This window comes from Phyllostomus hastatus, unplaced genomic scaffold (genome assembly GCF_019186645.2).
Source record: "Phyllostomus hastatus isolate PE091 unplaced genomic scaffold, TTU_PhHast_1.1 phas_contig_402, whole genome shotgun sequence".
Taxonomy (NCBI): domain Eukaryota; kingdom Metazoa; phylum Chordata; class Mammalia; order Chiroptera; family Phyllostomidae; genus Phyllostomus; species Phyllostomus hastatus.
Genome location: NW_025333873.1, coordinates 2,050,305 through 2,075,524, shown reverse-complemented (window position 1 = coordinate 2,075,524; position 25,220 = coordinate 2,050,305). Strand labels below are relative to the sequence as shown.

At 35.1% G+C, this 25,220-nt stretch overlaps 1 protein-coding gene across 5 annotated transcripts in view; it reads left to right on the top strand.

The window, feature by feature from the left end:
• Positions 1–24,002, top strand: part of PPP1CB (protein phosphatase 1 catalytic subunit beta) — a 38,944-nt gene extending 14,942 nt beyond the window's left edge. For all 5 annotated transcript variants that reach the window (XM_045844466.1, XM_045844463.1, XM_045844462.1 and 2 more), the window contains exons 3-9: positions 2,605–2,736; positions 4,768–4,998; positions 8,513–8,617; positions 10,524–10,595; positions 16,237–16,388; positions 19,661–19,795; positions 22,195–24,002. In XM_045844466.1, coding sequence (XP_045700422.1) covers positions 2,605–2,736; positions 4,768–4,998; positions 8,513–8,617; positions 10,524–10,595; positions 16,237–16,388; positions 19,661–19,795; positions 22,195–22,299 — 932 coding nt within the window. In that variant the 3' untranslated portion in view covers positions 22,300–24,002. The remainder of the gene's footprint in view (positions 1–2,604; positions 2,737–4,767; positions 4,999–8,512; positions 8,618–10,523; positions 10,596–16,236; positions 16,389–19,660; positions 19,796–22,194) is intronic.
• The last annotated feature ends 1,218 nt before the right edge of the window (positions 24,003–25,220 follow it).

Here is a 25,220-nt window from a genome sequence, read left to right as displayed (position 1 = left end):
ATGTGAGAGAATCATCAATAGGTTGCTTTTTGCATGCCCCCAGCAGGGGACCTGGCCCACAACCCAGGGGGGTGCCCCTGACTGGGAATCAATCCAACAACCTTGAGGTTTGTGGCATGATGCCCATCCCACTGAGCCACACCAGCCAGGGCCATACTGATACATTGAGTAAAGGACCATGAAGTATGCAGTCCATTCTCAAATGGTTGATAAGTACCATTAGGCATAAGTAATACAGATATATATTTTAGGATAGTAAGATATTATAAATAATGCTAATAAATTTGATAACTTAGAAACTCATCTTGTCAAAACTGATTCAAGGTGTAGAAAATGTGAATAGTCTTATATGTGTTAAAGAAAATGAGTTTGTACTTGAACAACTTCTCAAAAAGAACATTCTAGGCCCAGATGGTTTCACTGGTGACCTAAATATTTAAAGAAGACCTTTTATCAATTTTACACAGTTTCTTACAGAAAATTGAAAGAGAGGTAACACTTCCCAGCAGACAAGGAATTCCTGTATATAAAGGAGCACTGCTTTTGAATGGAAAGATAGCTGGGATTAATCTGAGCCATGTATCTACACTAATCTCCCTAACATTCAGCTAATTTATTCTTAAAATGTGGTCATTTATCAAGGGCTTAATCTTCTGAAGAAAGTTTAGCCTCTCTAACTGCGTTCAATCAACTCCTAGATGTGATTGGTTATGAAATACACTGTTACGAACCACTGCAGTTGGGGAGCTACTGCCAGTGATACTTGTAAGAAATTTTTGGTTTCAAAGTATATACCACCTCCAGAGATATAAATTGGGGGAAAACATGCATTTAAGAATCAGAAAGTAGAGATGTTTTATGTGGTACATTTTTGTTTTGGCACATTTGTAGTTTCCGTGGATTGGCATGACTTATATAGTTGCAGCATTTTTAGCTCTATAAAAATATTAAGTCAAAATGCACCTTAGTATAACCTAAATTGCTCACTTGTGAGGTCAAAATTAAATAGACACATAACTTACAGAGAAAATAAGACAAATACAACATAAACTATTCATCCCTGTCATTTAGACGCCTTAAGTTGACATGTCCAAGTGACCCCACACTAGTCTCAACCTAATAATGGTAATCTATGAAGTGAATTTGTCATTTAAAAGCAACCAGAGATCTTTACTCTTTCAAGAAGAATACATTTTTTTCCTTAGCCTAAAACATATGTTTTGTCTGAATTGTAGAACTGTATTTTTCACCATCATTTCCTACAGTTACAACTTTCAATGCCAAGATTAAGAATTGTTCCTATCACAGGGCATTGAATCTAAGCTGGTATTCTACATGCTTAATGGAATGTACAAAGGTAGATAGCTGTCTTGTTGGTCTTAGAAAAATTCAGATGTCCCTGGGAAGTATTTAATTGATGTTTGAGAGCTAATTCAGCTAAGTTCCCATTATAAAAGTAGTTCTGCTGATCATTGCTTTGAATTTCAGGGGTGGTTTTGCTAACTCATATTTGCCAAAGCACATTTAAAGATTTATCTCTTTCTCCTCTTTGTTACTCATATATTACTATATTAATGGAAAATATACATGGATTGGCTTTTGGCAATGGCTTTTTTTTCTTTTAAGCCTCTCTTGCCCTGACAGAATCATAGAAACATAAAGCAAGAAATGTGTGGATTTCATTGTAAATGGGAAATAGTTGAGGTATATAGAGATATAGTCTCTACTCCACTATATGGAAATACAGTTTTCTTTGATTAAATGTATTTTCAGTTACAATTGAATGGGAGCTAGCAGTACATTTAGAGGTAAAGTAAGTGTGTGTGGGGGGGGGGGAGAAAGAGCTAGTGGAGAAGGTAAGGAGAGGAAATGATTACAACTCAGTTCAATAGGGCAAATAAGGAATTCCCCATGTACCATGTTTCCCCCATTCTATCCCAGAAGTTATTGGGAACTATATTAGTGCATGGATTTTATTTGCTTATTCATATAAAAAATGCTTTTCTCCATCTATAGAATTTTTAATATAACGCCCTATTGTAATCATCATAATGCATTAAAATTTATTAAATATCTAGTATTTTTTAAAATTTGTTTCATTTTGATCAGGAAATAGAAGTGGTAGTTGCTAAAATTCTTGGGACTGCTGTTGATATTCCAAGGAAGGGTATGAAGCTAAATCACTTATTGTCAGCTACTTTTCATAATCTTCCTTTCTTCGTAGCCACACCTTCTTACTAATGCTATTTTGGCCTTTTACTACTAAATGCAAGACTTTGCGGAGAGTAGGCCGGACACTCAGAGGTGCTGTCCCTGAGACCTCTTAGGTACCTTGGGCTGTGAGGCCTCTCCCTGGAGTGCAGAGGACGACTGCGTTTCCATGGCAGAGGCCTTACCGAACAGTGTCAAGAACTAGCACCGATGAGATGGAAGCCAAAGAGCTATCTAAATAGGCACTCGCATCTAGGAGCCACACACGGGTGTATCTGGTAGTTTGCTGCCTGTGTGTTCTGATCTTCAAAATATGGGCATGAGTCTTTTTTAATGATTATTATTTTATGGATACGTTTTAGAAAACTGATCATTTTATTCATTGTTTATCAGTACGAGGATGTCGTCCAGGAAAGATCGTGCAGATGACTGAAGCAGAAGTTCGGGGCTTATGTATCAAGTCTCGGGAGATCTTTCTCAGCCAGCCTATTCTTTTGGAATTGGAAGCGCCGCTGAAGATTTGTGGTATGTAAATTGGTAAAAGTCAGAAACAGTCTCTTTTGAATCCCAGTTTTCCTCTCATTTACATTGAAGATACTCTAGAGAAAACATTTTACAATTTTTGTATAAAAGAAAAGATTGATAAGGTTTATCTTCTAAAATTCTGTGAAAATTGAAACTTTCATGAAATGACAAAATATAGGCAAAATTTTTGCTATGTATACAATAGATGAAAAGATCGCTGTTCACACTGTATAGTTTTTATAAATAAGGAAATATAGTAAAAAAATAAAAAGAAGCAGATCTTAGAAGAAATTCAGATGGTGAATAAATGTAAGACCCTCAGTCTTACTAGTAATCAGGGAAATGCAGTTTACAAACAAATCCTGAATGGTAATTAGACTGAAAAAAATGTCAAAACTTGATATCCGGTATGTAAAGAAGTGGAGAAAAAGACATGTTACTACACTAGTTAGAAAAAACAGGTACAGAATTTTGGGGGTCAGTATAGTAATATTCATGCTATTCTAGCTTTGTTATGATTGTTTTGGTTTATTTTGAAAATTATGTAACTTTACAGTTTGTTTTTTTAAGTCCTATAATGGCTTTTGGCCAAAAGCAGAAACTTAAGCAGAGTGATTACATTCTTCCGTAGTTCATCTAACAGCGGATGTGGTCTAAATAATGTCCTGGCTTTTGGTTTAATAACGCAGTTTTTCTTGGTAGTGTCTGTTAGTGTTTATGATTAGGCCTTTATGGACTTAACCATCAGTACTTGCCCAATCAAGGATTATTTGCTATATGCAAATTTTATTCTGCATATTTCTTAGTGATCTACAGTAACACCATGTAACCTGTAGTGCTTAATGTGCTCCTTTTTCCTTTTTCTTCATGTGGTTTATTAAGTCATGTGTTTGGTTGCTTCTTTGTTCAGAGCCTATCAAATAGGTTAAATAAATGTTTGTTGAAAAATTAATTAGCTTATAGTATCACCATTAAGTAAAAGTTAGAGTTTGGAATTTTGTGGAAATGATTTTTCTTTTTTATGATTTCCAATGAAGCAAATGTAGTTGCTTAAAAGTTATCTTAAAATTAAAATGATTCAACCCTGGCCCGGTGACTCAGTTGGTTGTAGCATCATCCGGTGCACCAAGACATTGTAGGTTCTATCCCCGTTCAGGGCACGTAAGGGAGGCAAATGACAGATGCTTCTCTCTCACATTGATGTTCCTCTCTCTCTCCCTCTCTCTCTCCCTCTCTCTGTCTCTCATCAATAAAAATTCCTTGGGTGAGGATTAAGATAAGTTTAAAAATAAAAATAAATTGGGTGGTTTATTTTAAAAAAATAGACATTCAAATTCTCTGCAAGGTTCTTTTAAAAATGCTTTAATTTAGAAAGAATTTGAAGGTAAAAGAAATTATTTATACTAAATATTTCTAAGTTCTTGCTGTTTATTTTGCTATTTGGTATAACAAAATGACCTAAACTATCAGATGATAAGATTAACTGTATTAGTTCTGTATTATTGTATAATAAATTACCCCAAAACTTTGTGGCTTAAAAGAACAACATTAATTTATCATTTCACAGTTTTTCTGCATTAGGAGTTTGGGCCCAGCTTACCTGGATCCTCTGGTTCTAGGGCTCTCATAAGACTGCAGTCAGGGTGTCATCTAGGGTTGTGGTCATCTCAAGGCTCAACTGTGAAAGGATTCAGTTCCCTAGGGGCTGATGGACTTAGGGCCTCCGTTCCTAATGAGCTGTTGGCCAGAGGCCTCCTTCAGTTCTTTGTCTTGTGTGCTTCTGCATCATGAAGAGTGAGAGGAGGCAAGAGAGTGGCAAGGCAGATGGAAGTCACAGTCTTTTGTATGTCATCTCAGATGGGACAGCCCCTCTCGCTTTTGCTGTATTCTCTGTTAGAAGCAAGTCACTACCTATAGCCCACATTCAAGGGGAGAGGATTATATAAGAGAGTGAACATGAGGAATCATTTCATAGAAGGTGGTTTTACCACAGTAATAAGATATTCTAAAGTTGACTTTTTCTATTTTTAGGAGATATTCATGGACAGTATACAGATTTACTGCGATTATTTGAATATGGAGGTTTTCCACCAGAAGCCAACTATCTTTTCTTAGGAGATTATGTGGACAGAGGAAAGCAGTCTTTGGAAACCATTTGTTTACTACTGGCTTATAAAATCAAATATCCAGAGAACTTCTTTCTCTTACGAGGAAACCATGAGTGTGCTAGCATCAATCGCATTTATGGATTCTATGATGAATGTAAGTAAAAATAAAAACCTTTTTTTTATTAATGGAGAAATTCCCTAATAATTTTCTATTTCAAAAGGGTTCCTTCACTTCACAGTTTTTTGAAAATATGAACCAATAAGCATAAGCCCAAGAAGAGAGCTTTTCGTGGAAGGGGAACCTAAAACTGAGGAACATTACTGATTAAGTTGGTTCTTGGGGATCTCTTTAATGGTGTTCTTTCAGGTTGACTACGGCTTATTCAGCCAAAAGGCCCTTTTGTAATTAATTTACATAGTGAATTGTCCTTTAGCTTCTGGTTTTATCCAATCCTTCTGGTGTTCTAGTGTCCATTAAAGTTTTAGCTCTTAGCATTCTTGTTTTATGACAGAAACTCTTACTGGCTCTTTGTCAAAGAAATATTGAGACATTCTGAGATTATTTTAAAGGTTCAAGTTTATTATTAGGATTTTGGTTTTTGCCTGTAAACCCAGAGAGATAAAGATACTGAGAATTCTGGGGCATCCTTATTTTGTTGTACTTGTTTTCATCAGTAACAAATCGCTGGTTTGTTGTTGTATGATGCTGCTTCCTCATGTTGTTACTGAATTATCCTGTTACATTTAGGTTGGTCTTTTGTTTTTGCTAGATTTGGTTAATTAGAATGTAGAACCAACTGCAATGATTTTCAAATTGAATTGATTGCTTTTTAGCTCTGAATTTTCTTTTAGAAACAGTTTTTTGCTTTCTCTATCCTTAAATGTGGTAGAGTCCTATTCAAATTCCTGTCTCTTTGATTCACATAATCATGTATTTGACGATATTTGAGGAACTATTCTGTACACTGGGAATACAGTAGTGCACAAGACACATGGTCTCTCTTTTTTTGGATTTGAAGGTGTTTGTCATTGTACTTACCAGCATGATTAATAAGTTGTAAGTTCAAATAGCACATAACATAAAACTTTTTAATAAGTCACTGAAGATTCCATAAGTACAAAATAAACTATGCAAAGAAGCCCCTGGGTAATGTGTTGTAGACGAAGTGTTAGTATCCTTAATAAATACAAAAAGCTCTCACAAATTAATAAAAAATCAGCAAAACATATGAATAGGTATGTTACCACAGAAGAAACAGAAGTGGCCAAAAATGTAGAAAAAGTCTGTAGCCTAACTAGTAAATAAGCAAATTAAGTTTATATTATATTTTTCACCTGTCAATTTGATGAAGATTATCAATACCTGGTGTTGACTGAAATACAGAAAAAGAGGTATGCTGAAGCCACTACTGGTAGGGGTATAAACTGGTTCAGCATCTACTTAATTGTATGTTATGACCTTCTGCAAGGAATATGTATTTTTTCCTTTTTCCAAAATATAAATTATTTTTAAAAGTCTCAGATGTTATCTCTAATATAATTTTACTACCTTAAGCATCATCAAAGTAAATACTGATGTGAATATGTTGATTTCTCAAGTTTTCCGGGTAATTACTCCTTTAAGAATCTATTAGTTTGGAATTGCTACAACAGTAGAATTCCAGTTAGCCACTTAGTGTGCTGTATTTCTAAGGACAACTTGGATTTGAGCACACCCCCACATCTAGTGTGGGTATGTCCTGGAGGTCTAAGTCAGTGGACTCAATACTTTGGGCCTAGGAGGAATTACACAAAATTGTCAGGACTATTTTTAGCTAGTTCACCTAAATCCTAGGTCCTGAGTATCTAACCAGTTGAAAACTGGCCTCATATATATAGAGAGTTTAGCAGCCATTCATTCAGTCATCTATGCCCTTATTTGTCATACCAAAATTGGTAAGTATACCAAGCATGGACCGAGTATGGAATATTAAAAGTATGGTGTCATTAGCTCTCTCTTTCCCCCACAAGCCACTGACTGGTCAGCAGGACCATTCAGCTCACAAATATATGAAGACATAAAAAAGAAAAAACTTCAAAATTACCCTTATTCTAGTTCCCTTTTGATTACTAACCATCTTGTGATAAATATTTCAATCTTTCATTGTCAAAATTGGATGATTTGGACTCCAGTAGAAGAAATGGCAGATGGATAATAGAGAGAAAGGGTAGTCACTGAGAACAACATGTAGGAGTTTGGTACATAATGAAAAAAGTATGGAACTTCCAAATAAAAATGGTGGATTAAACACATGTACCTATTTTAACTCTTCTGTAACTCCCTTAAAACAACAGGAAAGGAGATTTTTTTTTAATGCATAAACTTACAAGTAAAAAGCAGGAGAGAAAGTAAAACTTAACAAAGACTAACTGTTTAGCAAATTAGAAAGGGCTGAATCCTCAGTGGAGAAAGCCAAGAAGCAACTGATTTCACTGCAGAATCACCACCACCCTCAAAAAAGTTTCAAGATCTGACAGCAGCTTCAAGTATCATTTCTTAGGATATCTGGTAGTAGAATTCCTAGGCATATCTTTAACTTCACTAGATAATGTGTAAATGATTGCCGGAGTGGTTTTACTGGTAACTCTGTTATATTGGGCAATATTTTTTTTTAAAGACCAGTTCTTTTCTTTTGTACTGCTAATTCTAAAATAGTCTAATCACTATTTTATGGAGCTTACATTCTAATGGGAATGATTCTTTGTTTGATTTTTTATTGGTTTCAATTATTTCATCAGACCAGTGGACAGAAAGTGGGTTGTGGTATATCATACTCTAACCACTTTTCTAAAGCTACATCAGAACTAGAGGTATATTCTTAAATGGTAGAATACAGGCTTGAGTATCCTTGGGATAGAAATTACATCAAATGAAATAATGTACTCTCATGTGAGAACATCTTGTAACACTGCTTTGAGTTATACTTGCTCATTGAGAGGCAGGTTATGGCATAAAAGTATAGGAAATTAGTGCTTATGCCTTTATCCCTCCCCTGGGTTGTTATAACTTATTACCAAATTCAGAATAATTGAGTAACACTAAAAAGGTGAGTGTACACTTGAGATTGTCTTTATTGTAGCTCTTTATGCTAAAGAAAAACCATAGCCTTTGTGTCTATTTATACTTGCCATAGTGCAAAGTTGTAATTCACTCAAAAGTGAATACTAGTTAAGCACTTGGAAATTCTCTCTTGGCAGTAAGTTTATGCTGTTACTCAGTGCATTAGGGTGAAGATGTACAGTGTCCAGAGGCACCCCTTTGTTTCTGCTTGCTTGTTTGGCTAGGTATTTAACTAATACACATGTTGAATGGAAAAAATAAACTGATGGTCGGTTAGACTGTTTGAGTTGCTCTATTATAGTGCTCCTAAAACACAAGTGTTTGATGTATTTATTTCATAAAACACCTATCACATTCTTTGAAGTCTTTACAATTTTACTGAAGGTGTGAATGTTTTTTGTATTTATTACTATTTTAAAAATATACAAGTAACATGTATTCATTATAGAAAAAAGTGCTAGATAAACATGATGAAGAAAATTGAAATCATAATAATCCCATGGCTGTGAGATATCTTTTGAGAACATTTTTTCGATTTATTTATTCTATTTGCTTGCTCTTTTTATAGGCAAACGAAGATTTAATATTAAATTGTGGAAGACCTTCACTGATTGTTTCAACTGTCTGCCTATAGCTGCCATTGTGGATGAGAAGATCTTCTGTTGTCATGGAGGTACAGTAATAAAGTAGCCTCATGGGTTTTTCTTATTCTTCTTCTGTTATTTAGAAAAAATCTATATTTTAGATGTTACTGGGAAAACAAAGCAGTGCTTTTGTCAATATTCCAGTGATTAAAACTGTTTTAAACACCGCTAACATCTCTTCTACCTAGAAATTTGTGATTATTTATACATGATTAAAATGAAAATTTAGTATTTGTCTTTAAAGAGTTTCACATATGAGGAGTATTACCATAGTTCTGTTTGAAAAAATGCCTGCCTTTTGCCTCACTTTTAACAGGAAAATGCCTCTACTATCTAGAAAAAGACACTATTGTTTTTCCTGCCTCTGTTAAATGTTTCATCAGAATCCAAACATACTGTAATATTCCCACATGGCAAGAGTTCTAGGCTTTATGTAATCAGTATGTCTGCTTTAGTTCTAAAAATAATTTTTGGTAGAATAAGTTATTCTGTAAAACTTGTTAAGTAAGCCTAAATATGTGAAAATTTATCTGAAAAACTAACATGTTTCTAGCACTTGGCTAGATGACATGAAAATATGTAGCCACTGGATGATCTGGCCATCTTTAAGGAATTTAAAAACCTATTGATAAAATGTATACTTTCAAAATAGATACTGAGTAATGAAATGAATTTAATTATGTCAGAGTACTTGTAGAGAGTCAAGAAAGGGAGAGAATTGTTGGGTGAATGTTATGGAGGTGTGGATTTGGAGGATGAATAGACTTCGGAGAGGTGGAAGGGACATACAGTCCAGCCTTGGTCATTGAGCGTCTCCCACCTGGAATGGTTTGGTTCTCGACCTGACAACCCTTTCATGCTGGTTCTAAATTTCTAATGGGAAAAAATCAGATTTTGAACAAATTTCTTCTCCAACAGCCTTCTGGAATGAATTAAATCCAAGAACCAAAGTTCCACTGTAAGACAGTCTTTTTTATGTTTAGTTCAAGAAATGTGTGAGGACTGACCTCACAAGAATATCAAGTACATGTTGGGGAATGATAGAATTAGATTATAGAGATGTGAATATTGAACAAAGGAGTTTATTGAATGGTTTGATAGCCATATTAGATTTTTATACAGGTAGGTAATTTAATGAAAAGACTGTAAGAAAATTTGTTTTCCATTAATATGTGGGAAGAATTAAGAGAAAAAACACTAAAAAGATAGATGCACATTTCTAAGCCTGAGATAATAAATGGTTTATTCTCTAATAGTACATAATTCACCATACTAATTGAAACATTTTACAGTACATGCTAATCATTTAAGAAATTGTAGCTCTTGCACATTAGTATAGCTAAGAATATAAATGTAGCAAGCAGTAAGGAATATGAACATTTAGTTTCATTCTGAGATGATGCTTAGATTGTCCACCAAAGAGAAATACTGGCTGTTGCCTATGTACTACTTGAAAGATTATTTTCGAAAAGTAGTTTTGTGTGCTTTTTCTTGTTTATCATTCTGAGCAACAGTTGTACTTTGATGAAGAGAATAAGCATGTTGGACTGGATTATAGGAAGGTATAATGGGATCTAGTGAGACACTTAAACTGGAAGTAAGCACGTTTAAGAAGTAGCAAAGTGGTAGGAAATAATGGAGTTGAGTATGTCCCTATGAAAGACAGGGAATGGTTGGAAAGTGGCAGGATTTCTTTCTATAGGACATCTTTTGAAATGAAAGGGAATTTCATTCCCTGGTAGGGAAAAGTGGAGAGAGCCTAATTATAACGTTCTGTTATATCAAAGTGGGATTATATCTAGTAACTTAACATACTAAAAGGAACATTTTAAATATCTTTCGTTTCACATAGTGAGTCGACTTTGATTAAATGTTTTTTTATTTGATTGGGAATTTTTTAGGCGTTGGTACTATGGCTTGTTTTTTTATTTCTAGGACTGTCACCAGACCTGCAGTCTATGGAGCAGATTCGGAGAATTATGAGACCCACTGATGTCCCTGATACAGGTTACGTATATAGAAAAGTTGGCTTAATTGTTTTATGTAAAGTGTTGGCATATTTGAATTTAATTATAGTGGAAGTAGGATTGGTTTTACATAATAAATAATAGAGCTTTTTTTATAGTCAGTAAGCTACAGATTACTTGCAGGAACGTAGAATATTTCACTTTCTATTATTTCCCAAAGTATAGGATTTTAATTTGTATCTATAACCACAATGTGGTTCTGTCAAGATAATTAATCACAAAAGATCTTGCTGTTGATTTCTCTTACCCTCCTATCTTTCTAAATTCCCTCATTCATATCAACATTGGTTATGTTCTTCAGAGACTTCTTAAAAATTAGTCATCAGTTTTTAAACTAAAATTTTTTTTTCTTAGCTGAGGATACAATTAACCTTCTTTTAAATTATCTGGTAGTTTTCTGTTGTTTTTTTCTGAATCATTTATGTTGAAATTTTTGGACCTCTTAACACTCTTGAGGCAGGAAGTTCTAGAGATGTGTGCTGAATTTTATGAATATTATGAAAATTTCATGTGAAAAATTATGAAAATTGACTATTCAGACATTTAGGATAACTCTTAAGTTAGTCAAAACAAAAGCAAATATGTTCTAATCGAGGATAAATTGCTGTGTTGATTAACAGATGAACGAAATGTAATTTTATAAATAAATGCCTAGGCACACTTGCCACTTGCCCTAACTTTAATATTGGCTTTTAAATGGTAATTACTTATTTTTGAGCACCAGTGTAGGTGTGTATCCATTGTGATATTCATATAATAACATGCCACAGGGACCCGTGAATTGGGTGCAGTTATGGTATTGTTTCACAGTTCACCTTTTGCTTAAAACATCAGTACATTTCTACGTGGCATTTTTCTGACACTAAAGGTGTATGGTGTTTCCACACTAAACCAATTCCCCAACACCAAGTGAGTGTCACACAATTCGATTCTGACACTAACCTGACAGCTTCAGGGCCTCCATTCCACAAGACTGCCCCAACTTCAGATGCCACTCTCAGGTGGGGTCCCTAGGAGTCCCATACTTCTGCCTGGCTGACTGCAAGTTTGGGGGTTCCCACAACAACCTCCTCAGATAATTTACTTCCATTTACCAGTTACCTATACAGGATACAGCTCAAACAGCCAGTGGAGGGGGGAATGCATGGCACAAGGTATAGGGCGGGGCTTGGTTGATGAACGGCTTCCACGCCATTTGGCATCAGTGTGTTCACCAACCTACAAACTCCCCAAATCTAGTTATTCAAGAGTTTTTATCTCAATTTCCAGCCATCCCTTCCCAGAGGTGATGGGGATAGGGTAGGAGGGCTGTAAGTCTCAACCTTCTAATCAGATATTTGATCTTTTTGTTGACTAGCCCCCATTCTGAAGCTATCTACAGGCCCCTGGGTTACTTCTTTAGTATAAACTCACATGTGATGAAGGAGACTCCTTATGAATAACAGAAGATGCTTCTAATTACTTGAAGAAATTCCAGGGGTTTTAGGAACTCTGTGCTGGGAATGGGAACAAAGACCAAATATAATTTTATTATATCACAATCTCATGTTATTAAAAGCCATTAACATAAACAAAACTGCCTTTTTCCCTCAGTTTCTACCAGACTTTTAAAACAAATTTACATGGGGTTAATTGTCCCAATATTTGCATAATCAGCTCCACCCATTATGTATTGTATTAATCAGTACTCGACCAACTTGAGTGTCTTTAAAATGAGAATTGTCTAGAGTGTCACAGGGTCCAGAAATCTTATTATATAATAGGAACGTCATCATATATATTTAAAAAACAAAGGTCTTTCAGCTTACTGATAAGAGGGTTGTTTATTGGTGATTTTGATTATTTATCAAATATGGTTGGGCTGGTTGGTTACTAAGTTTATGTCCTGTGCTCTTAAGATACAAAAATTATAGTGGTGGGTGAGCTGGGCAGAGAGGGGGTGAAGGGGGGAAAACTGGGACAACTGTAACAGCATAAACAATTTTAAAAATCCAAAAATTCTATAGAAAGATGAGCATTAAAAAATATTCATGGACCAGTGCCTGAGCAAAACATGCCTAAACTTCTAAAGTAGACGGTTAAAAGCATGGATTTGGTTGCTTGTTTTCAAGGGTGATTGGACTGTTTTCTTCAGTGTTCTGAAAATCTAATAATACCACTCAAAATGCTACTTATAACTAAACATCAGCCATTATAAATGGTTGTATAGATCTCTGGTCAGTAAGCCACTGACATTACATATTGTAATAAGTTGCCTCATGACTTTCTTGTGTAAGCAACCCAACTTATCTATGTTGGGTATAAAAAGAAAACATACATTTTACCAGATTTTGATTGTAATTATAGACTATATTAGACTAAACCTGACAGAAACTAGTATTTATCTATTTGTTTGTATTTTTTCAAAGGACTTTATTTATTTTTAGAGAAAGGGGGAGGGAAGGAGAAAGGGAGAGAAATATCTATTGGTTACCTCTTGTAAACCCCCAACTGGGAACCTGGCTTGTAACCCAGGTGTGTGCCCTGACTGGGAATTGAACTGGTAACATTTTGGTTCACAGGGACAGGCTCAGTCCACTGAGCTACATCAGTCGGGGCTAGAAACTAGTATTTAAATAATAGAGCATTTCTTTTAAAATGCTGTTTTTTAACCCTGCCCAGTGTGGGTCAGTTGGTTTGGAGCATCGTCCCATGGACTGAAAGCTGTGGGTTCAGTCCTCAGTCAGTGCACGTACCTGGGTTGCTGGTTTGATTCTCCCTACTACCCCTCTCATCAGGAGGCATGCAAGAGGCAAGCAATTGATGTTTCTTTCTCACACTGATACCTCTCTCTCTCTCTCTCCACACACACACACACACACACACACACACACACACACACACATACATGCATACATACATACATATATCCCTCTCCCCCTCCTCCCTTCTCTCCCCTCATCCCCTCCTATTCCTCCCCCCATTCTTTTTCTAAAAGCATTAAAAAAAGTACTTGGATGAGGATTTTTTAAAAAAAAATTTTAATGCTTTTTAAGTAAAATACAGTAAAAATATATTTCAAGTTGTTAACATTTTCAGAGTTGCTGTTAATGGTATGTTTTAGCTATAAATCAGTTTCAAGGGTGACATGTTAAGTTTAGGTTTCTCTTTGTACTTTAATGGCAAGTTTCTGAGATGTTCAAATGGTAATGTTGAGCTGTGTAAGCTACAGAAATTGAATTTACAAATTAACAAAATTTTTATTTTTTTAAAGATTTTATTTATTTATTTTTAGGGGAAGGGAGGGAGAAAGAGAGGGAGAGGAACATAGGTTTGTGAAACATCCATTGGCTGCCTCTCACATGCCCCCAACTGGGGGCCCAGGCAGCAACCCAGGCACGTGCCCTGACTGAATCAAACTGGGACCTTTCGCTTCGCGGGGCAACACCCAACCCACTGAGCCGCACAAGTCAGGGCTGACTAATGTTTTTAAAACAATAGCCCAATATTGTGATAGTTGTTTACTAGGAATTGAATTAAAAAACATTGAACTTGGAGATTGTTATCTTGATTCCAGTAAGGTTGAAGAATGCCACATCGTTGCTACCATTAGGTGATTTTGTATGCACACAGGACGAATAATTCCAAAAGCAAGTACATTCTACTTTTATTGTCACACTAAAATGTAGACCAATATCTTGGCCTCCTGCCTACTGCAGACTGGATAGAGAGCCTGTGCAGTTAGAGCACTGGGGCTGTGTGTGTTTATTTTTCTTAAAGAATCAACTTGTGATTTTTTTAGAAATCACAAAGAGCTTGTAAATTGAGACTGTCCCTAGGGATATCACCTTGCTGGTGTATTTCTTAAAACGACATAGCAGGTGTTTAGGAAATTATAGAAATTAAGAGTGCATTGCAACCAGTTCTTCGAGGTAATTCTCCTATCACGGTAAACTATATTATGACTCAAAGTGAAAATCTCCTTTCTTGATAAGCTACATTATGAAGTTTATGAATTATCCGCCCCCCCCAACAAAAATCTTAGCACTGATTTCTCCTGCCGTTAGCACCATAGTTCTTAGAAAAGTGCTTAATATCACATCTCAGCATCCATCCCCTTGCTGCAGTCTGACTTTGACCCACTCTCCTTCAGCCATGACAGAACTGCTTTAATTAAACATCTGATGATCTGATTATAAGTGGCCCATTTTTTGGTTTTCAACTTATTCCACTTATTCATTGTATTTGCAACTTAACCATTTCCTACTTCTAGGTAATTCTTACCCCTTCTAGGAGATCTCTACTATTCTCATTCTTGTTTTGACCATGTTTTCTCAGTATTTTTTAGTCATTCCCCCTCCTCTGCTTACTTATTAAGTGTTTAATTCCTCAGAATTCATTTACTGTTCTCACTTTTCATTCCCAAGGTGGTCTGGGTCCCTCCTAAGATTTGCACTATTGTGGTGTATGATAAAGATACCCAGATAAGCATTTTTAGCTTAGACCTCTTTTTTTTAAGCTTGAAACATTACTAATGCCAAGGATCAGATCTGATATTGTTCATACTTTAAATCCTCCATGCCTTAGTCGAAAATGTTTTCTTCCCTCAATTGATCTACAGATAAATGCTATTCCAGTGAAATCTCAATTGAATTCATGGACTTAAGACATACTGGTTCAGAAGTTTATATGTAGAAGAACAATAGACTGAAAGTAACCGTGACAATCCTGAAGAATAACTATTAAGCAGAGATACTAGCCCCACAGATTTATTTAAAGCTCTAATGTGTTGTTGGCTCAAGGATAAATAAAAGAGATTAATGGAGTAGACTATGGCACCCAGAGTTAGATAGTTTTAGGTAGCTCTGGGAGGAAAGGATGGACTGACTGTTCAGGAAATGCTGCTGGGTCATTTGATTATCCATATGGAGAATCAATTGTGTGCTTAGAGTGTGCTATACACATATTTCCTATACGTGGAAAGGGCTGGAAAATACTTCCTTAAGAAGCCAGGGAAGGATATATTTGTATGATGCTTTAACAAAGAATGGCTTAGTTTGCCATAGCTAGTGTGGCGTAGTTGGTTGGAGTGTTGCCTTATAGCCCAAAGGGTTGCAGGTTCAGTTCCCAGTCAGGGCACATACCTAGGTTGTGGGTTTGATCCTTGGTTGGGGTGTGTGTAAACAGCAGTCAGTCAGTGTTTCTCTCTCCCCCTTCCTCTCTGTCTCTCTCTAAAAACAATGAAAAAATGTCCTTAAGTGAGGATTAAAAAGAATAATAAATAGCCCTGGCTGGTGTGTCTCAGTGGATTGAGCACCAACCTGCAAACCAAAAGGTTGCTGGTTCAATTCCCAGTCAGAGCACATGCCTGGGTATGTCCCCAGTTGGCATGTGAGAGGCAACAACACATTGATGTTTCTCTTCCTCTCTTCCTCCTGTCCTCCCCCCTCTCTAAAAATTAAAACCTTTAAAAAAATAATAAATAAAAGAATGGCTAAGTTTGATAAACTAGAATAGCAGGGGAGAAGAGATTGTTATTGTTTATTAAAGGGTAAGAGGACAGGAGAAGAAATGTGATGAAGATACACTTTATTTTATAAACTTTATTTTGTTTTATTCATTGTTGTTTTTATCCTTTAAAGGTTTGCTCTGTGACTTGCTGTGGTCTGACCCAGATAAGGATGTGCAAGGCTGGGGAGAGAATGATCGTGGTGTTTCCTTCACCTTTGGAGCTGATGTAGTCAGTAAATTTCTGAATCGTCACGATTTAGATTTGATTTGTCGAGCACATCAGGTATGAAATATAAAACTGTTGGATATTTTAATATTTATTAACTTCACCCAAGTCCACTCCTTTTATTTTTGAGGAAACTGGGAGGTGAAGCCTCTACCTTGTTCTCACAATTAACAAGATGATGATTGTTACCCCTTTCTCACCTTCTATGAGAAAATGTTTCAAAGGGATATATTTTTGCAGTATAGTGCAATTCTAGCACAGTTTTTGGTGCTTGTTTGAAGCTTTCTATAAATACTCAGTCCCATTTTAATATGATGTTTAAATATAGATAGTAATCAAATGAATTGTGGGGATGTTGATAAGGACAAACCACACTTACTGTAAAAAGACTTTTTTGAGAAAGTTGGGGAAAATCGATTATAGGCAGGGTACCTAGATATCCAGTAGTTGTTCATTGTTTTAGCTGCGATGATATGTCATTGCCATTACGTAAGAAGGATGTCCATATCCGAAATGCATACTCAGGTATGCAACAGTAAGATGATGAGACCAGGGTTTGCTTTAAAATACATCAGAGAGAAAAGGGGGATAAATTAAGGAAATGTAACAAAATGCCAGTGATTATTAAGTCAGGGAAGTTTAATAAATTAGAGTTTGATTAACTGTCTACTTTTGTGTATGTTTGAATTTTTGTTATAAAAATGCATATACAATTTAGGTTGGTTTGTTTTGTCCTCCACCACTAAGTTGTACAATGTAAAAAAAAAGATTTTATTTACTTTTAGAGAGAGGTAAAGGGAGGGCAAAAGAGAGGGGGAGAAATAACAATTGGTTGCCTCTCACGTGCTCCCAGCTAGGGACCAGGTCTGCAACCCAGGCATGTGCCCTAACAGGGAATTGAACCAGCAGCCTTTCTCTTTGTGCCACAATGATGAGCCAATTGGAACCACACTGGTCAGGGCTAAAGTGTACACTTTTTGAGAAGGGGATTGTTGGTGACTTGTTGACCTTTCAATATCCACTGCCTTATAAACTTACTGACTTATTATAGGATGCATTTAGTGTTTGTTGAATAAAATAATTAACAAAAGCTTATTTTAACAATTTAATATACCGAGTCCTCATGTTCTCTAAAACCTAACTTGTATGAAGTATATTCAGAGGCATTTTTAAAAACCTTTTGTGGCTGTTTTTGAAAGTGTACTAAAAGTATTTGAAATTTGTAAATACATTTTTAAACCTTCTTTGTTTTCTTGTTACAGCAAAATTTATTGAGTATATATTGTTCCACAGTACTTTCCTTTTCTCTGGGGCTTTATACCCCACAACACTTGATTACTTCTACCTCTTTGTGGTCCTGTGTGATAAACACATGTGACTGGCTTCTCATTTTCTGCACGTGTTGTATATCACATGCCTTTTTCCTAGCAGAATATCCTAGTTCAGTTGAAATGAAATCATGTCCCCAAATTCTTTGCTTTTGGCAGAGTTGTCTTTTAATCAATAAACGTTGTGTTTATGATTGAAGTTATTAAGAGGGCAAAGTGGCTACGTTTCCTAATAATACAGCCACTGATAACTCATTTTGTTACAGTTATAGATCTCCATTCGCTGGTCTTTTCAAAAAAGGTGATTTTTAATGAGTCAGGTTACTGAACTACCTTAGTTTGTGTGGTCTTTTTCCAGATGCCTTCAAAAATCCTATTCTGCTTAGTTTCAAATACATTGTTTTGTTTCAGGTGGCAAATTATGTTCTGACCAAGGCTATCTTTGTCAGTTGTTTAACACAGATTCACTGCAGGAATTATAATATTTTCACAAGCTAGTAGTATAGAAGATTATGTCTCTAAATAAGCCATTAAAGAAATAACATATTCCAAAAGCAGCAATAGATTACTCACAGTTTTATACCAGGCAAGGGGAAAAAAAGGAATAAAGTCCTAATTAAATTGAAGTGCACCTTTATCTAGGAGTTGGTTGATACTCACATTCCAGCTCAGGTTTAGGAGAGATGGTTTAGCCAAGGAGAGCTAAGATGTAAATGTCCCCTGTTGCTAGGCAACAGTGGAGCCAGTACTGACAGGTAAGATGATCTGATGATCTTTGTGGGGGCTGCTGTACAGCTTTCTGCCCTGCTGGTAAGCCTTTACCAGGGGAGGAGCAACTGCCCTAAAGGAAGGGAGCCATTTAAGTCAGCAGAGTCTCGAGAAACTCTCAATGGTCTTCACAAACTCTGGGTATTTATAGTTTAAATGTCCCCTTGCCATAGTGGCTTCTTCACATGTGTTTTTGATAAGCCCCCAGCAGCATCCCTCAGCAGCTGCGCTCCTGAGTGCTTGTCAGTGACAACAGATGAGGTAGTGGCATGGTGTCCTGATACAACTTACTTCACTCTTACATCAAAGCAACTGTACTCTTAAAAACTTTATTTTTGTTGTAAACAAGTGGATTTGAAATCATACCAAATCAGTACCCAGTCCATATCTCTAGAATTAAGAGACCTGTGATGAGGAATAACACAAACTCCAAATATTTCCAGAAGGAAAAAAACATGTTCTTTCAGTAGATGAGTGATTGAGTGAACAGGTAAGACAAGGAAACGGAGAACTGAAGGGATGTACTGAGTGCAAGCACCGTGCTGAGCCTGGGGTCGATAAGGTGGCCAAGGTCTTAGCAGAAAAGGTTAATATCTAAATTCTACCTGAGGTAATTACAACAGGAGCATGTATCAAGGTAGGGATTACTTAAAAATAAAAATGATTCTGGAGGTACTCTCTTAGCAAGTATTGTAGAATAACTTCTGCTTAATGGAAGGATACCTAAAAAACTTCAAAAAGTATTCTTGCCTACCATATATAAATATAAACTGTTTACATATCGTTGGCTATCCCTCAAACTGTAGAGCTGAGAAACAATTGTTTAACTCACTCAGGAATTGACAATAGGTTCCAGAAATTACATTTAATCATTAAAGAAGAATTATATATAAAAATTTTATAAAGCTATTTTTTAAGAGCATGATTTGTGTAAATTAAGCTCAATTTAGTAGAGTTTTCAGTGTGTAGCTACATAATACATAAAATTTAAGAGTGAAGCAAGAAAAAATGTCCTTGCTGTAATCTGTTTTTCATTGTCTGGTTATTGTTCACTGAATTAAGGATTCTGTAGTTGGATTATGTCATCTAAGAAGTACCTAGTTTAGGAATAAAAATCAAGCTTCCAAAACAAATAGGGTTTGTTTTTTTATCTTTGTTACATTAATCTCGGTGAGTACAGATAGTTGAGAATGACCTATAAATATGTTTTTTTTTTTACATTTTGTTTGACAGGTGGTGGAAGATGGATATGAATTTTTTGCTAAACGACAATTGGTAACCCTATTCTCAGCCCCAAATTACTGTGGTGAATTTGATAATGCTGGCGGAATGATGAGTGTGGATGAAACTTTGATGTGTTCATTTCAGGTATAATATAAATTTATAACAACTAGATATCAAAACTATTGTCAGAAGGAATTTTCTTTCAGGTTTGTGTTCTTTCCTTGAGTAAAGAAAATCAGTTTTATTAAGAAATGATTCTCAGCATAGACTCATTAGAGATTTCTGTTTTTGTATCAGATATTAGAGGTTTAGGGAACCTAAGTTATACCAGTCATTCTTTGTCTCCCCACCCCCCAAATTATAAGAGAAAGTTTATTTAGGAAGTTGCAGAGGTAGTAGAAGTGAGCCATCTGGGCTGAGCAGGCTCAGGAAGCAAGTTACAGAGACTGAAGAAGGGCCCTCGGAGCTTAGGGGGGAGAAAGGCAAAGGTAAGGTGCCTTGGGGGAAGGAGAGGAGATGAGAAAGGCTGGGCACAAGTGCGGGCCATGTGGTGTGAGGGCGTTCAAGACTCACCACAGGTGTGGGGAATTTAGGGGAGGTCTTAAGGGAGGCTCTCAAAAGAATAGTCATCAGCTTATATCAGTCATTCTTAATGCAGGTTTTAAAATTGTTAAATTCCTTTATGACTCCTTGAATAATGGTTTGCCTGACAAAAGACTGTGAATTAAATAAATTATTTAGATTTTGTTTTCTTTTACAAGATGAATAGGTGGGACAGACATTGAGGAAGAATTATAAACTCAGATTAAAATAATGTAGAATATTTATTTAAGAAAAAACTTTCCAGATAACCTTGAAGTACCCATTTATAAGTATAGAAGCATTTACTTTTTTAAAAGATGAACTCTTAGCTTTAATGTGCTACTTAATATTCTTGTTCATAGATCAAAACAACTTCGATACTTTGTTTTTACAAAGGTTATTTCATATCCATAACATGTAGCACACTATCTCTTTTTAAATATAGACCATCCTTCTTTCTTTTTATATTATACTATTTGTAACAACTAATATAATTGAGTGGTAAATGACTTCTCATTAAGGATAGTAACCAGGCATTAGCTTTTCAATCGGTGGCATAGTGGAGTTGATTTTTTTTTTTGAGTGAGGTGCTACAATGTTCTGAATAGTTCTAAGAAATACTTCATAAATCTTTTATACTCATTTTTTGTGTAAATACAGAAATTTTCTATCTTTAATTAAGTTAAAACTTTATTTACACCTACCAGAATAAAGATGATTTTAAAAAAATAGTAACAGGTATTGGTGAGGATGTGAAAAAATTGGAATCTTATATATCTATAATAGGAATGTACATAAGTGGCAGAAATGTAAAATGCTGCAGCTGCTTTGGAAAAACAGTTAAACAGAGTTTCTGTATGACCCAACAGTTCCAGTCCAGTTACTGGTATATACCCAAAAGAATGAAAAATACGTACTCAATTACATGTAAATGCATATTCATATGAACATTATTTATAATAGCCAAAACGTGGAAACAACCCAAATGCCCATAGGCTAAAGAATGAATAGACAAAATGTGAAATGTCCATAAAATGGCATATTGTTTGGCAATTAAAAGTACTGATACGTGCTACAACATGCATGAACCTTAAAAACAAAAAAGCCCATCACAAAATACCACACATTGTATGGTTCCATTTATATGAACGAGCCAGAAAAGACAAGTCAATAGATAAAGTTGATTAACGGTTGCTTAGAAGTAAAGGGGGGTGGTTAGGGGAGTGGAAAGTGGAAATGGGAATGGGAGCAAGGTTTCTTTTTGGCATGACAGAAATTTTCTAAAATTAGATTATGGTGGTAGTTGTACAACTCTATAAATATATATACTAAAAATCATTGATGTTTTAAATATGTGAACTTAATTATATGTAAAAATAAAGCTGGGGTTGTTTTGTAGGGTTTTTTTGTTCTTGGGGGGTGGATTTGGAGAATTTTTATGAGTTTATTTGAATCAAACTGATGACATATGCTGGGGAGCAAGATCTCATGCTCCTCAAATAAACCTGTTTTGTTTTGTTTTTTAAGCAAAAAGATGTTTACACATACAAAATTAAGGTCTAAAGAGTTTGTGACTAGTTACCCTCTAAATAGTGGCAGAATTATGGTGAGAGCTTAGGTATTTTTAACTCTTAAAGCTAGAATTTTTCCTCACGACAGAGATACACGGCTTTATTCATTTATTTATTTTGCTTAAATCTAAGGGTTGGTTAGTCGATAGGATTCGTGCATTTGAGCATTTTGTTACTAACTTATCAATGAAATGACAAAGCACCACTCAGATACTAGAATGTTTGCACTTTTTAAAATGTGAGAAATGTTTATGGAACTTTGCTGTTTTTTCTCTATTTTTATTACACTTTTATGATTTGTACCATTTATTAAAAAAAGTCATAACAATAGTTTTCTTCAACTTATTGCGCTTTAAAGAATAACATTGTCAATAAATTGTTTACTTTAAGATATTGAAACCATCTGAAAAGAAAGCTAAGTATCAGTATGGTGGACTGAATTCAGGACGTCCCGTCACTCCACCTCGAACAGCCAATCCACCGAAGAAAAGGTGAAGAAAGGAGCTGTGTAAAGAAACCATCAGATTTGTTAAGGACATACTTCATAATATATAAGTGTGCACTGTAAAACCATCCAGCCATTTGACACCCTTTATGATGTCACACCTTTAATTTAAGGAGACGGGTAAAGGATCTTAAATTTTTTCTAATAGAAAGATGTGCTACACTGTATTGTAATAAGTATACTCTGTTAAAATATTCAACAAAGTTAAGTCCAAATTCAAAATTACCCATTAAAGATACATCTTCACTTATCACAGTTTTTAAAGTTGAAAAGCATCCCAATTAAACTAGATGTGATAGTCAAACCAGATGAAAGCATGATGATCCTTCTGTGTAATGTGGTTTTAATGTTGCTTGGTTGTTTAATTAATTTGGGCTTGTTTTGTTTTGTTTGTTTGTTTTTGCTAGAATAACCGCAAGTATTTTAAACTTTTTTCCCTAAACATTTTTAAAAGTGAAATGTGGGACGAGCTTTAAAGACGTTCACCAACTATTACTTTTTCTTGCTTATTTACTTATGTATCTGTTTGATCTTAGCTAAGAAAATTTATGCCTCATTATTGTAAAAAGGAATTTCAGAGATTGATATTTTAAAAGTATGCAAACTGTCCAATCCAGTGATTTAATCAAACAGTTTGGGTAAACTTTGAGGCTGATAGTGACTATTTTGCTTCATTCAGAAATTGCCACAGATTTGGATTTGTGCACTCTAATTTCTAACTTATTCTCTATTGTGCAGTAGCATTTCATTTAACTTTAAGATAAGGCTCATATAGTATTACCCAGCTAGTTGGTAATGTGATTATGTGGTACCTTGGTTTTAGGTTTTAATTTGCACGAAACACCTTTTGGCATGCTTAACTTTCTGGTAACACTCTCACCTGCATCATCTTTGTTTTTTCGGTTTTTGTTGTTGTCGTTACTGTTATTTTTTGGTTTTAGATCCACAAAACAGAATCCTTTTTTGACAAGCCTTAGGAAGCTGACACTATTTCTTTTTCCCTCACTCTGTACGAAGGATGTATTTAAATGAATGCTGGTCAGTGGGACATTCTGTCAACTATGAGTATTGGGTGCTTAACTGTCTAATATTGCCATGTGAATGTTGTATACGATTGTAAGGCTTATGTCACTAAAGACTTTTATTCTGATTTTTCATGATCAAAGTTCATATTGTATAGACATGCTTTGTAGTGAACTATAGTAGCAATAATTTCTGTACATGATCAAGGGTTTTTTGCAGTATTTCTTTTCCTGTTTTCTTTTTTTTAAGGGTTAGTATTAACAAATGGCAAGAGTACAAAAGTGAACATAAAGGTTTTATAAGAACTTAGAGAACACAGATTTGTGATTTTTCGATGCAATACTTTTGGATGTGATTCTAAAAGCTTTTATTGAGCGTTGTCAAATTTGTAAGCTTCATAGGGATGGACATCATATTTATAATGCCCTTCTATGTGTGCTACCATAGTTGTGAAATTCTTGACCTTAATATTGTCTTTAAAAATGTTAAATTGAGAACTCTGTTAACTTACATTTTATGAATTGGTGTATTGTATTTCTGCAAGAGATTTGATTTTCAGCACAGTGCAACGTTCTTTCAAATGCTCTTTTTTTTTCTAATTCCATTTTGTTTTAAAGCACATTTTAAATGTAGTTTTCTCATTTAGTAAAAGTTGTCTAATTGATACGAAGCCTGACTGGTTATTTCACCCTCCCCCTTTTTTCCTTTACAGTGAGACATTTAATACATTTTAATCCCATAGATTTCAGTGTCTGATGTATATTGAATTGATCCTTTTCTGAAGGTGTTTGTGTACTGTGTATGGTAGGCTTTTATCTAATGTGATTTTAAATAACGAGTGTAAGTTGAGCGATGTCTAATATAATTTTAGATGTACTTTTAATAGTCATAGTGAAGCAGACCTAAAAAATAAGCCTTTGGCAGAAAACAGGGTAGTCTTTTATTAATCTCAGTATTAATAAAACCACATTAATTTTGATCCCACTTACTGGAGGTCTGTAATAATATATCCAGCTCAGTACTGATTATGAAAGCATAGTTACTAATTAAATAAGTATTTGGTCACTAAATTTTAAAGGATGGAAATTCACTGTTTAAATATTATTCAAGCAGTCTTTAAACCACTTTAATAGCTTCTATTTATATATTGATTATTAAAAGTATTTACTTGGTAATACTGCTACTTGAAGTAAAACTTCATTTCTTAGGAGAATCATACCCTGTAATTTTAATGCCACTAATTTACAGTGTCCTTCCTCTCTGATTTTTAATAATTTTCTATATTTAAGTGTATCTATAATCCAAATGTCATGACATTCAAATTCATTAAACCTCACCAGATAATGTGATAGCATCAATTTCTGTTTTGAAATGAAGAGAATTGACTACAGTAGACCCCTTGCATTTGAAGCTTTAATATTTATTGTTTTAATTTTGCCCAGGGACAAATTTTAATCATGACCAGCAAGACTGTTTTGCAAAATGTGGAATCAAATACCAGGAAGAAAAATTTTAAAGCTTAAACAGTGGCTAATTGGAAGTGTTCAAAGGATTTATATGCCCTTCAAAAAAAAAAAAGTGAGGAGGAAAGACAGGAGGAACATCTTGGCATGTGTCCCTTAAGAATGTAAAAGTGAGCCCTGGCTGGCGTAGCTCAGTGGATTGAGCGCGGGCTGGGAACCAAAGTGTTGCAGGTTCGATACCCAGTCAGGGCACATACCTGGGTTGCAGGCCATGACCCCCAGCAACCGCACATTGATGTTTCTATCTCCCTCCCTTCCCTCTCTCAAAAAATAAATAAGTAAAATTAAAAAAAAAATGTAAAAGTGTGTCATACTGAGCCAAGGAAATGAAATGTGTCTTCATTCTTAAGTTCAGGTACATTTTG